The sequence below is a fragment of the Triticum aestivum genome, chromosome 2A (assembly GCF_018294505.1).
Source record: "Triticum aestivum cultivar Chinese Spring chromosome 2A, IWGSC CS RefSeq v2.1, whole genome shotgun sequence".
Lineage (NCBI taxonomy): Eukaryota > Viridiplantae > Streptophyta > Magnoliopsida > Poales > Poaceae > Triticum > Triticum aestivum.
The window spans coordinates 704,464,971-704,478,244 of record NC_057797.1 but is presented as its reverse complement, the minus strand read 5'-3'; the positions used below and the strand labels follow the sequence as shown (position 1 = coordinate 704,478,244).

At 43.2% G+C, this 13,274-nt stretch overlaps 1 protein-coding gene across 1 annotated transcript; it reads left to right on the top strand.

Annotated features, from left to right (window-relative positions):
- The first annotated feature begins 4,219 nt into the window (after positions 1 to 4,219).
- On the top strand, positions 4,220 to 12,064 carry LOC123190378 (putative ABC transporter C family member 15). The gene is made up of 11 exons (XM_044603004.1): positions 4,220 to 4,489; positions 5,463 to 7,825; positions 7,986 to 8,072; positions 8,164 to 8,829; positions 8,921 to 9,085; positions 9,259 to 9,553; positions 9,658 to 9,872; positions 10,417 to 10,722; positions 11,177 to 11,240; positions 11,335 to 11,574; positions 11,669 to 12,064. The coding sequence occupies exons 1-11, from the start codon at positions 4,393 to 4,395 to the stop codon at positions 11,770 to 11,772; spliced, it is 4,602 nt and encodes a 1,533-aa protein (XP_044458939.1). The 5' UTR covers positions 4,220 to 4,392; the 3' UTR covers positions 11,773 to 12,064.
- Positions 12,065 to 13,274: the final 1,210 nt, after the last annotated feature.

The window sequence follows — 13,274 nt, the reverse complement described above, 5'->3', positions numbered from 1 at the left end:
GACTCATTTGAGACGTCCATCCAGATCACATTTTTGTGACCGGTCAGTGACCAGGCGAATTGCCCGGATGTTTGAACTTGTTTGGGGCGCTCGGCCGTAGATGCTCTTAGTAAATTGTGTTGCATCTCACCTTAGTCTTGGCGCTTCAAACTTGTTACCGAGCACTAATTAACTTAGCACTGAGAGAAACTCGAGGAGCTACGTACGTAGGTTAAACTGATCTGGCTGGTTCATTGGAATATTCGAAGTGCAATAGTTGTCTGACAAAGCTCGAGTATTTCTCTCTGTACAAAGTTTGTACTGTACTAGCAAAAGAATCCGTGCGTTGCAACGGAAGAGAAAACATAACACACTCTCTTAACTCAACAACCATCGCTCAAGACCACAATATGTCCATCTCCTTTATTTTTACGAGACATCATATTTGTGTTGCCGCTTACCCTCCTTCTCACTCTCGCCGGCGATGGCTTCGGTGTTCACACAAAACAATAAAAAACATGTGTTGAATATGGTTAATCCTAATGCGTCTCTTTCTCCCTCTCTCCTCCCTCTCTCTCTCTCCCTCTCTCTCTCTCGCTCGCTTTCTCTCACTCTCGCGATGAGAAATCTGTTTTTTTCCCTGCGATATTTTTTAAAGGTATGCATGTGTAGTTATCGATGTTTCTTTTTGTATGGTTATAGTGGGGTGTTTATTTGCAATCCGGATCGCCGCCGGTATGAAAAAAAATGAATCTTGCGCTATAAATTATAAGTTTGCTTCCATAAAAATATTTTAAAAATATTTAACAGGTAAAAGTAACATATATTTAGATTCCACACATTTTTCTAATAAAATTTCATATATAATATGTTAAAATCGAAGTTACGGTTTAAAAGATACATATAATTTAGAAAATCATTTGGTTTGACTCAAATATATATTCCAAAATAATATTTAAAAGTACTTAACATGTAAAATAATCTCATAATCATATTCTACATATTTTTCTAATCAAATTTCATATATAACATGTTTAAATCGGAGTTACGGTTTAAAAGATATGGATGATTTTAAAAAGCATTTGTTTGACTTAAATATGATCCGCGGATGAATTACTTCAAATCGGAGTTACGGTTTAAAAGATATGGATGATTTTAAAAAGCATTTATTTGACTTAAACGGTTTGAGTGTGACTTAAATCCGGATGGCGGGTTGCTTTTAAAAAAAGACAGGGACTTTTGTGTAAAATACAAAAATAACGATTCGTTTTAAGTTAAAACAGAACTGCGGGTTAAATTATCTAAAATCAAGAAACTTTTCTGAAAAATGCCATGACGGACGAAAGAAACCCAATTTATTTTATTATTAGGTAAAGATAAAAATAAAGATAAAGATAAAGATTCATACCGATGTACGCCACATGAAGCCACACACGTACAGCTTGCCTACTGTAGCCAGGCTCTACAGTTTGTACAGCACTAGTACGTGTGGTCTTCTAGAACGTATACAGACGTACGTACGTACGTGCACAAAGGACACTCGTTTGTCGCAGAGAGACGCACGTGTACGTACGGTGTGATCTGCAGTGCAGTTTTCTGATGTCGCATGCTAGCTGGCCATGCCTATATTGCTGTATAAAGTTTGGGCAGTGATGGTGGATGCATGGCAGCATGGACCGTCGCTTCGCTTGGCCAGGTCGCTCTCAGGCACTCCTTTCGTGTGAAAAAGGCTTGTTCTTTAGGGTAGTAGTGCGATCGAATTAATGCTAGCTAGATACATTCGTTTAAGGAACAAATTTAAGACAAGCTTTTTCAAACAGAGAAAGTATATCATAATTATTTGCTGAAAGAAAGCGGGAGTTCATTTAAATCGAAGCCAAAACGACCTAATTAAGGTGAGTAGTGCAGCGATGGAGCCCGCGCTTGTCACCATTAACCAATGAAACGGGCTAGTAGTACATAGTACACGTCGCCACGACACGAGGCTGTGACTGTGAGCGATCGAACGCGGCTCGTGAGGCGTGACTGGACTGGACCTAGCGCCCACAGGACATGAAGCAAGAAGCCGAGCATTCCCGGCCGGCCGTGCACTGGCAATGGCACCGCAGCGAATCGAGCGGCATCACGGCTTAGGCTGGTCATAGTGGGGAGTAACTTATATTAGTGTCATGTACATGACACTAGTCTAAGTTACTATCTTCATAGTGTAAAGTAACATAGTACTAATGTCTCTTATTTATATTAGCTTGTAGATTCATCTTTTTTGGGAAGCGCTACGTTACAGTAACATATTATGTTACTATAAACACATCTTTCCTTATTAACTACATGTCACATAAGCAAAATTTTCTTGAACGACTAGCCTTAGACTGCCCACAGTGGGAGTAACATAGATGGTAACATCACATTTATCTAGGCAAAATAGACGATGTGGCATGTAATTAATGAAGAAAAAGAGGCATGTGGTAACATAGCTAGTTACTGTAACATCACATATATCAAGAAAAGATGAGCCTACAACCTAATAAATGAAATGATGCATGGCACAACAAATATATTACTACCCACTGTGAAGATAGTAACATAGACTAGTAACATATGCATGTTACTACTTTAAGTTAGTCTCCATTGTGACTAGTCTTAGGCCAAAGCCAAAGCCAAACCAGGCGCATGCTCACCTTCCCGGAACTCCGCGCGCGCGGCCGTTGCGTTGGGGCCTCGGTTCCTACGCCGAGCGCGCGCCGATCAAGTGGCCCGCGGCCCGCCGCTCCCCCGCCCTACCACCACTCGGCCGTGTCCCCCTTTTCGCCGTGGCCTCCTTTTGCATAGAGGAGGAGCAGACGTGGCCGTCCACCCAGCACGAGCACGTCGGATGGCCGGCCGGCCGGTCCATCGGATAGAAAACGACGACGACGGCGTAAAGCCTGGCCGAGCCCACGCAGCTTTGCCACGCTCGCTAGTGCGCCGTCGCCATCCTGCGTCGCATATAACCTACCACGTACTACCACGTAGTAGTATTCACGTTGGTTTCTGTCTGCTTGTCTCGCACGCGCAACACCGGTGGTAAAAGCCCTCCCTCGCTCGGTTCTGTTTTAAGAATCTGAGTCGACTTGTCACGGCCAAGACCTCGTCATTCACCACTTGCAGCAGCAGCTTGGCGCGCCATGCGTTTGCGTCAGGTGGCGACGTTGGGCAGCATGTGCTTGGATTAAGTATATTTATAGTAGTATTTGATGTGCAACCTTTTCTATCTGATTGATTAATTAATTTTGAAGCCAACCCTTTTCTGCTCAAGTTTCGTCGCACTCTCCGGCCTCTAGCTAGCTCTGCACGGCGGCCATGCCATATGATGCAGGCGAGTTAACAAAACCGGCATAGCTTTTCGCCGCGACGGCACGGCACGGCACGGCACCACGTGAGGCCCTTCTCCCGTGGACACCAGACAAATATAAATGTACTTCCGTGCTCAGATTTTCTGGCGCCGTTGCCGTTTTGCGCGCCGATGCATCAGCATATGCGATCGTGCTGCCGGGTCAGAATCAGGAGATGGGGAATATATATAGGGGAGATTTGTTTTGTTTATCATACTGCTACTAATCTCGGCACTGTCCTTGCTCTCTTGTCGTCCGTGGTTAAAGCTGTTCTGCACGTACCTGTCGCGATGGCTACGGCTGCCGTTTGATCGCGTTAACCTCGCCTGGCCGTCCAGTGCGCCGCTGCGCATTGGACGGAAAGCTAGTGATGATGTGCGCCTTCACTTGAATCACAAGGGATGAGATGGAACTGCTGATAATATAAACTCGTGTGGGTTGTGGAAAAGGTGCCTATATCAGGCATAATATTCGCTTTACCACGCTGATTCAAATCATCTATTACAAAGAACTCCATTCGGTACGTAAGACTATATACATATACTACTCCCTCCGTAAAAAAACATAAGAGCGTTTAGATCACTAATTCCATTCGTAAAGAAATATAAAAACGTTTAGATCACTAACTCCCTCCGTAAAGAAATATAAGGGCATCAGGGGGGAGTACCAATATACTAAAATCCACACGATTCAGTTGAATAGTCACTGCATCCTAAACAGTTTGCCATACCAAATTGACGATTCTCCTTACCAAGCAAGCATCAAATCGGTAGGACATGGACATGCATACAGATCCACTATGCATGCATGGTGCACCAGACCAGAGCAGCCGGGTGAAAACCGCACCGCATTTCTTTTCATTTCTGGATCCTCTGCCACGGCGTGCTCTGCATTACACGCCAAAGCTGCGCCCATCAGGGCCAAAGGGTCTCCCCGCCTCCTCCGTATATCACCGTCGCCACCTCTCCCTCCCTCCCTCGTTCCCTTCTCTCCCTCCCTCTCTCTCTCTCACTCACATTTTGCCACAGACCCTCAGTGCGCCATGGACGAAGGAGGAGGGGGCCTGCACTCGCCTCCTCTCGCGAGGGTGCAGGAGATGTTCCTCCTCCGCGCCGCGGCTTTGCTCGGCGATTCGCCAAGTAAGTCTTGATCCATCCCCATCCCGCCTGCATGCACACGGCAGGTTCATCCATCCATGCATCCGATTCTTCTCCTCTCCTCGAGTCGATTGCACTGCATGGCTTTCCTCAGCCCCCGCTCCTTTGGTATTGCTTTTCTGGGCCTGCAAACGAATGGATTCTGCAAGAAATTTCGAGTCTTATTAGTAAGGGTTTGTTTGTTTGGTTGTTTTTTTGTGTCCCAACGAGGGTATAACTGCAGAAGAATGTGCCCGTAATTTAGTTGGCACTCGGTGGTTTGTGTGGAATGTGTTCATTTGTTATGTAACTAAGTGAGGCTCAATTTTGCTTCCCCGAAAAAAATCGCTGCATTAATTAATTTACCTACAGGAATGTTTGGCTGGGCCAATCAACTTGTAGGTTCAAAACATGCTCCTGAAAGGAAATTTTGCAAACTGGAGCGATAACAGCCAGGTGAAGGGCAATGATCAGCGTTCCGTTTTAATCCTAAAATCCTTTCTGCAAAAAGATGATATCACTCTGACTAACAAACACTCCTATGCAGCTCTCTAAAAACCAAGGATGATAGTACATCTTTTCTAGACCTTTTTGCCCCTGCCACTATCAGTCTCTTTTAACATGACATTTATACTGACATTAAGGAATGAGGAATATTCATGTGAATAAGTAAGTGGAATAATAGAAGAATATACTATGGTTTTTAATCTTGTGGGGTTCCACTGTTGCTGGTAGAACTAGCTTGGACAAAATATATCAACAAATCAAGTCTTTGCCAAAGTGGACCAGTGTCTTACTCAGGGGATTCCAGTTTTCCTAAAAAGCATGGGATTCCAGTTTTCATAAAAAAGCATGTTGTTTATTGTTTTCTTGAACATTCATGACATAATTGCAGCTACTATGTTATATTCATAAAGTTGGATAACTTATTCTGTTGTCGATTCTTGACACACAAATTTGCTATACAACATTGCAGGTTCCATTGTATCGCAATACCTGCGAGAATGGCCAGAAGTATATTCACCTTGTTTCTGGACGAGCACTTTTGTATTGATACAACTGGTATTTATCTCGAGTATCGCGGCTCAGTATCTGTTCAAGAGAATCAGATGGTGCAGGCAGAGATTGAAGACTGCAACTCCTGAAAGCAATAAGCATTCTAATCAGGAACAACAGAATGCAGACATAAAGCTGGGCGTCTCATATCAAGCAAGCAAAGTCTGCTGCCTGCTTATATTAGCCACTCATGTCCTGAGGATATTCTTTCTGCAGTTACAAGGAAGAATAAGTGGTTGCAAGTACCCACCTTTTGTTCTGGGTGAAGGCATACAGGTGCTCTCCTGGATAATATTGTCACTAGCAGTATTCAGTCTACAGAAGACAAATTCTGCAAAGCATCCGCTCATTATTCGGGCATGGTTGATACTTAGCTTTCTGCAATCAGTAATCAGTGTGATATTTGATCTCAGGTTCAGTTTATCAGATCATGGATATGTGGGGTTTGCCGAATTGATGGACCTGTTCACACTTGTTATCTGCTCTTATTTGTTTGCAATTTCTGCCAGAGGAAAAACAGGAATCATTTCAATAAACAGCGGCATAACAGAGCCACTATTGAGTCCATCTGCAGGACAGCAGACAGAAACCAAAAGGACATGTCTGTATGGCAGGGCAAGCGTTCTGGACCTCGTCACCTTCTCGTGGATGGGTCCTCTATTTGCTACTGGATATAAGAAACCTCTAGATAAGAATGATGTGCCAGATATTGATGAAAGGGACTATGCCGATTTGCTCTCTGATTCATTTAAAAGGATCCTGGCAGATGTTGAACGCAGGCATGGTTTGAGTACTTTATCAATCTATAGAGCAATGTTCCTATTTATTAGAAGAAAAGCAATAATCAACGCAGTATTTGCGATCCTATGTGCATGTGCGTCCTATGTTGGACCATCACTGATTAATGACTTGGTGAGGTTCCTCGGGGGAGAGAGGAAGTATGGACTGAAAAAAGGTTATATTCTTGCTGCTGCATTTTTAAGTGCCAAAGTTGTGGAGACAGTAGCTCAGAGGCAGTGGATTTTTGGGGCTCGACGGCTCGGGATGCGGCTACGAGCTGCTTTGATATCCCACATCTATCAAAAGGGGCTCCGGTTATCCTGCAGTGCAAGGCAAAAGCATACCAGTGGAGAGATCATAAACTACATGAGTGTAGATATACAGAGGATAACCGATGTTATATGGTACACAAACTACATTTGGATGTTACCCATACAGCTTTCTCTAGCAGTCTATGTTCTCTATCTAAACCTAGGGGCTGGAGCATGGGCTGGTTTAGCAGCAACACTGGTAATAATGGCTTGCAATATTCCTCTGACCAGACTGCAGAAAAGGTTGCAATCAGAGATCATGGCTGCTAAAGACAACAGAATGAAGGCAACAACGGAAGTACTTAGAAGCATGAAAATACTGAAACTTCAAGCATGGGATACAGAGTACCTTCAAAAGCTAGAAGCTTTGCGAAGGGAGGAGCACAATTGGTTGTGGAAATCTGTGAGGTTGACAGCTTTCACAACATTCATATTTTGGGGGTCCCCTGCATTCATATCCTCCATAACATTCGGTACATGTATATTGATGGGGATTCCTCTAACAGCTGGTACTGTTTTGTCTGCTCTTGCAACGTTCCGGATGCTACAAGATCCAATCTTCACACTTCCCGATTTACTTTCGGTGTTTGCTCAAGGAAAAGTTTCAGCTGATCGAGTAGCACAATACCTCCAGGAAGAAGAATTGAAAGACGATGCAATTACAGAAGTACCAAGGAGTGCCACAGACTATGATGTGGAGATTGATCATGGAGCATTCAGCTGGGAACTTGAAACCACATCTCCAACTATAACAGATGTAAATTTAAAAGTAAAGAGAGGGATGAAAGTAGCAATCTGTGGAATGGTCGGCTCTGGGAAATCCAGTCTATTATCATGCATACTTGGGGAGATGCCTAAGCTAGCCGGGGCCGTGAGGGTCAGTGGGAGCAGAGCATATGTTCCTCAGACTGCCTGGATCCTGTCTGGGAACATCAGAGACAACATTCTGTTTGGAAACCCATATGACAAGGAAAAGTACGAAAAGATAATACAAGCTTGTGCATTGACTAAAGATCTTGAGCTATTTGCAAATGGTGATTTGACAGAGATTGGAGAAAGAGGAATTAACATGAGTGGTGGACAGAAGCAGCGGATTCAGATTGCAAGGTCAGTGTACGAGGATGCAGATATATATCTCTTTGATGATCCCTTCAGTGCAGTAGATGCTCACACCGGAGCCCAACTTTTCAAGGTTTGTTTATTTAGTGTCCATAAACCCATAAATGTGTCCATAATTTAGTCGCATATGATTCGAACACGATAAATATCACTACTTTTCCTTATTATTCAGTGGTTTAGAGACATCAGTCTGCATAAATGCTAACAGAATGAACTACTATATTATTCTACAGGATTGCCTGATGGGGATGCTTAAAGATAAAACGATATTGTATGTGACCCATCAAGTTGAATTTCTTCCAGCTGCAGACCTTATACTAGTAAGTATATAACAAAATGCTTTTGTTCGTAAATAATACATGTATGTTCATGTTAATATGTAAAATAACCAAGAGGGGTACAAAATAATAGGTGATGCAGGATGGGAAGATTGTGCAGAAAGGAAGATTTGATGATCTTCTTAAACAGAACATAGGATTTGAAACCATAGTCGGAGCCCATAGTCAGGCAATTGACTCTGTTATAAATGCCGAGAGTTCCAGCAGAATTTTGTCAACAGAGAGCCAAAAGTTAGCAGATAGTGATGATGAGTTTGAGAGAGAAAACGACACTGATGATCAAGTTCAGGGCATAATTAAGCAAGAGTCTGAACACGATGTCTCGCAAGGTCTCAATGAAAAAGGAAGGCTGACACAAGAGGAAGAACGAGAAAAGGGAGGAATTGGCAAGACGGTCTACTGGGCATACCTGACGGCTATTCATGGTGGCGCATTAGCACCAGTAATAGTGGCGGCACAGTCATTCTTCCAAATATTCCAAGTAGCAAGCAACTATTGGATGGCATGGGCGTGTCCTCCAACATCTGCAACCACTCCAAGAGTTGGATTAGGCCTTCTTTTGTCTGTATACTTAGTGCTATCTATAGGAAGTGCACTATGTGTTTTTGGTCGGTCTATGCTTGTGTCACTTGTTGGCCTGTTAACAGCAGAGAAGTTCTTCAAGAATATGCTCCATTGCATTCTCCGAGCTCCCATGTCCTTCTTTGATTCCACACCCACTGGCAGGATCCTAAACAGGGTTGGTGTTCAATTACTCCTCACATCAATTCTGTACTGCCTTGTTCCCACGCACCTTAAAATTAATAACTGTGTACTGTACATTGTAACAGGTCTCCAGTGACCAAAGTGTTTTAGATCTGGAAATAGCAAGCAAGCTTGGTTGGTGCGCGTTTTCAGTTATACAAATTCTGGGGACCATTGGAGTTATGTCACAAGTTGCGTGGCCAGTTTTTGCCATCTTTATTCCAGTGACAGCAATCTGTTATGTGTTTCAAGTAAGAGCTCCCCACTATGATATTCTTGCACTAGATTTAACTTGTCCTAGTACATTGTATGCACCAATTTACTTCTGTGCACGATTAATTCCAGGAAGCCATAAGTGCAAATTTCCTCCTTGATAGATTCTTTTAACAAAGCACTGAATCCAATATTTTCCTGTGACATGCAGAGGTACTACATACCAACAGCGAGAGAGCTGGCTCGTCTCTCACAAATTCAAAGGGCTCCAATCCTCCATCATTTCGCGGAATCACTTACAGGAGCGGCAAGTATTAGAGCATATGGACAGAAAGACCGTTTCAGAAAAGCAAACATCAGTCTTGTTAACAACCACTCACGACCATGGTTCCATAACATCTCAGCTATCGAGTGGCTTTGCTTCAGGCTAAACATGCTATCTAACTTTGTCTTTGCCTTTTCTTTGACTCTGTTGGTGAGTCTTCCCGAAGGTTTTATAAATCCAAGTAAGTTTTTTCATGCAGACAAGTTATAGTTGATTCATTTTTGCAGTCTATACTCCGATCACTGATTTTTGGTGGCTGCAAAACTGACATAATTGTATGTACAGGCATCGCTGGACTTGCAGTGACTTATGCACTGAACCTCAATGGGCAGTTGTCATCTATAACCTGGAACATTTGCAACACAGAGAATAAAATGATTTCAGTTGAAAGAATAATGCAGTACTCAAGGATCCCTAGTGAGGCTCCTCTAATAGTTGACGATCACCGGCCCCCAAACAGCTGGCCAAAGGATGGGACTATTAATATAAGAAATTTGGAGGTATGCATGATGTTACTGCGAGTTATCACTTATGGCTAACCACCCTAAATAAGCACGCGTATGCATATGTATATGACATAATATTTATTCTATCGCTGGGGTATATTAGCCTACAAACACAACTTATTAAGTTTGAATAAACATTTGCTCTATAGCAGGCTAAACCAGCTTGCAGAAATATCTTCCCAAGCAACACTCATATTAGAAAAGCTCATAGTTCATAACAGTTTAATGTTCTATCAGAAAAAGAGAATAGTTGGATAATCCAGGACAGACTAATCATGACTTGTATGGAACGATACAAAATTACATGGTACATGTTGAAAAATAAAAAGACATATGAGAAAATGAACAACAAAAGTGGCAGATAAAAGAATGCTTGCTGAGTTATTGACATATAAGCAAACCCTTACATTCTCTACAATATAGTAGAAGGGAAGCTCGTACTTTTTAATAAAATATAATCTCTTTTATTTTTGTATTTTCTTGTAAAATATGTGCATGCTCAGATGAGGCCACCTAATGTAACTATTTGCTTTTACAGGTTCGATATGCAGAGCATCTCCCATCTGTTTTAAGAAATATATCATGTACAATTCCAGGACGGAAGAAGGTGGGGATTGTTGGACGTACCGGAAGTGGAAAGTCAACTTTGATTCAAGCACTTTTCCGGATTGTTGAACCAAGGGTAGGAACAATAGAAATTGACGATGTTGATCTCAGCAAAATCGGGTTGCATGATTTACGAGGCAGACTTAGCATCATCCCACAAGATCCAACCATGTTTGAGGGCACAGTGAGAGGAAATCTTGATCCACTGAATGAATATTCTGACCAACATATATGGGAGGTAAATAAGTAAATTATACATGTTTTAATTATAAGAGAGTAAATTATATAGCATGTGCAGCAAAAGAGAGCCTAACACCTCGTATCATTGCTCATTATTGCCAATAGTCCATGTTGCAAAACAATAGTTCTGGATAATGGTATCTTTTCAACGTAAATATCAATAACCGTTTATGCTGATGAAATATGATCTCGTGATTATGTTAATCTATGAAAGGTCAAAATTTCTGACAGCGTACTCTAGGAAACATATTTGGATGGTCACTTTTACAATTGCAAATACCGAAGCTGATGCAATGTTTCATACAGATTGCAACCTTATCAAATCTATTCTTCAAATATATCTATATAATGAACAAAAAGAACAGGAGAAATTGTCGAAAAATTGTAATGGTTAAAAGAACGGAAAGATGTAATTCCTCTACTGAACACAAGTGTACATTTCTTTTGGCCAGACATTGGACAAATGCCAGCTTGGTGACATAGTTCGTCAAAGCCCAAAGAAGCTGGACTCAACAGGTTTGTTTTTGTGTACAATAGCACACATATGCTAGATTGGCTAAGAGATTATGTATATCTCCATTGAGATGATCAAATAAGATTTCTACTGCAGTTGTCGAAAATGGGGAAAACTGGAGTGTCGGACAGAGGCAGTTGTTTTGCCTGGGAAGGATTCTACTGAAGCGAAGCAATGTCCTTGTCCTCGATGAGGCAACTGCTTCAGTTGACTCATCTACAGATGCAATTATCCAGCAAACACTCCGTGAGGAGTTTGGGGACTGCACGGTGCTGACAGTAGCACATAGAATTCACACAGTTATCGACAGTGATCTTATTCTCGTCTTCAGCGAAGGTAAGCCAGGTCATCGAAGAACCCAAAATATTTATCCACATTTTAGGACCTAGCTGCTGCAGTGCTAAGATCCGTACTCGTTTGTGCTGAGCAGGAAGAATTATAGAATACGACACGCCGTCGAGATTACTGGAGGACGAGAACTCTGAATTCTCCAGGCTCATCAAGGAGTACTCACGGAGATCCAAGGGGTTCTAAAGCACCACAAACAATTGAACGGCGGCGAAATCGGCATGAACCCAACTAGGCGCACAGCAGAGCCCGGCAGAAAGACCGCTCACACACACCACACGGCCTTTCTCCAGACGACAAGCACTCACGAAACCCACCCAGACAAAGACGATATAGGATGTACAATGGACGGGACTAGCTAGATTATTCAGGCGATTTGGAAAAATTATCAAAGCCATGTAATGTAATACAGTACAGTAGCACTATGTAAAATGCTCTCTGATGTGATGTCAGAAAGATCGAGTATATGTAGCTACTCTGTGTGCGTTGTCCGTGCGCAATCGCTTTTCAGTTCAAGAAGTTCCTGAATTGGGTTCGCAGCGGCCAGCGGGGTGCTTACCTGCGGGCTGCGGCGTGTCGAGCCAGGCATTCCGTCGAGCAGGTGGCGCGCGGAGCCCTGCAACAAGGAGCTCGGCAGGATCCGCGAGAGCGTACACTGATCAGAGCGCAAGCATCGTACCGAAGCCGGTAGAGTAGCGGCGACGCCTGCCGATTTAGCTAGGCACTCGCTACCTTCCTGGGATTTTCAGCGGTGGCGGTGTGAGGATTGAGGAAGCCGACGAGTAGCCAGACAGCATGTCCCGCTCAAGGTTTCCCTCCCCTAGTAGAAACCCAAAAATATGGCACCCATAGTTTTCCTCTCGTAAAATACGTGCTGTATATAGTACTCAAAATAAGGAAAACACAAAATATCTTTTCAGTCCTGTAATGTCGATGGCTTGTAAGTGAATTTTTATTTTATTAATGAGACACGTATTACTACGTAAAAAAACTGATGTCACAACGACATCACTTTATTTATTAATATTATTCCAAATAAAAATTAGTAATATTGTATCATTTCTGCCTCAAATTAAATAACATCATTGTATGGTGCGAGCAAGGCAGTGTTGAGGGCGGCCAGGCTGCTCAGCTCAGTGAATTCCTCGAGCCGCGCATCAACATCCCGCCCCGGCGGAATACCACTAAGCTAAACCCAGCAGTAGGCGACAAGGCCCCGCGTCTTCTCCACACAGTCAGGCAACACAAATGGCGGTGGCCCATCGGTGTCGCTGCTGTTATCGCCACGGTAGTCTCTGAGCAAGGCTGTGCAGACGTCTAGGACGCTCACCATGACGTTGCAGTCCACCTCACAAAAGTTGAGGCGACGCGCTGTTGATGTGCCGTTCTTGGCGCTTCATAGCATTTCCTTGATCTTGCCACTCGCAGTGACTAAGCTACCCCTGAGGACGTCGACACCGATGAGCGCCAGGTCACGAAGGTCCTTAGCCTCAACCGTCCGGTTGTTTGACTGTAGTGTTGAGATGCAGAATTCCTCTGTGATTTCTTGGACTTTTTCAGAGTTGATTGAAGCATTCTTGCATGCTTGCACCAATAAATTGGTCGCAGGCTTTCCAGCACCGACATTGCTAGCTTGAGCAGCGATAGCCATGGAAAGGAGCATGGTAACAATGGCGGAGACGAACATG

What these genes read in the sequence shown, in the direction of transcription:
- LOC123190378 (XM_044603004.1), top strand. Translation starts at nt 4,393, where the DNA reads ATGGACGAAGGAGGAGGGGGCCTGCACTCGCCTCCTCTCGCGAGGGTG. An exon ending in CTGACCAACATATATGGGAG is followed by an intron (nt 10,723 to 11,176) that starts GTAAATAAGTAA and finishes TCTTTTGGCCAG; the next exon opens with ACATTGGACAAATGCCAGCT. An exon ending in AAAGAAGCTGGACTCAACAG is followed by an intron (nt 11,241 to 11,334) that starts GTTTGTTTTTGT and finishes TTTCTACTGCAG; the next exon opens with TTGTCGAAAATGGGGAAAAC.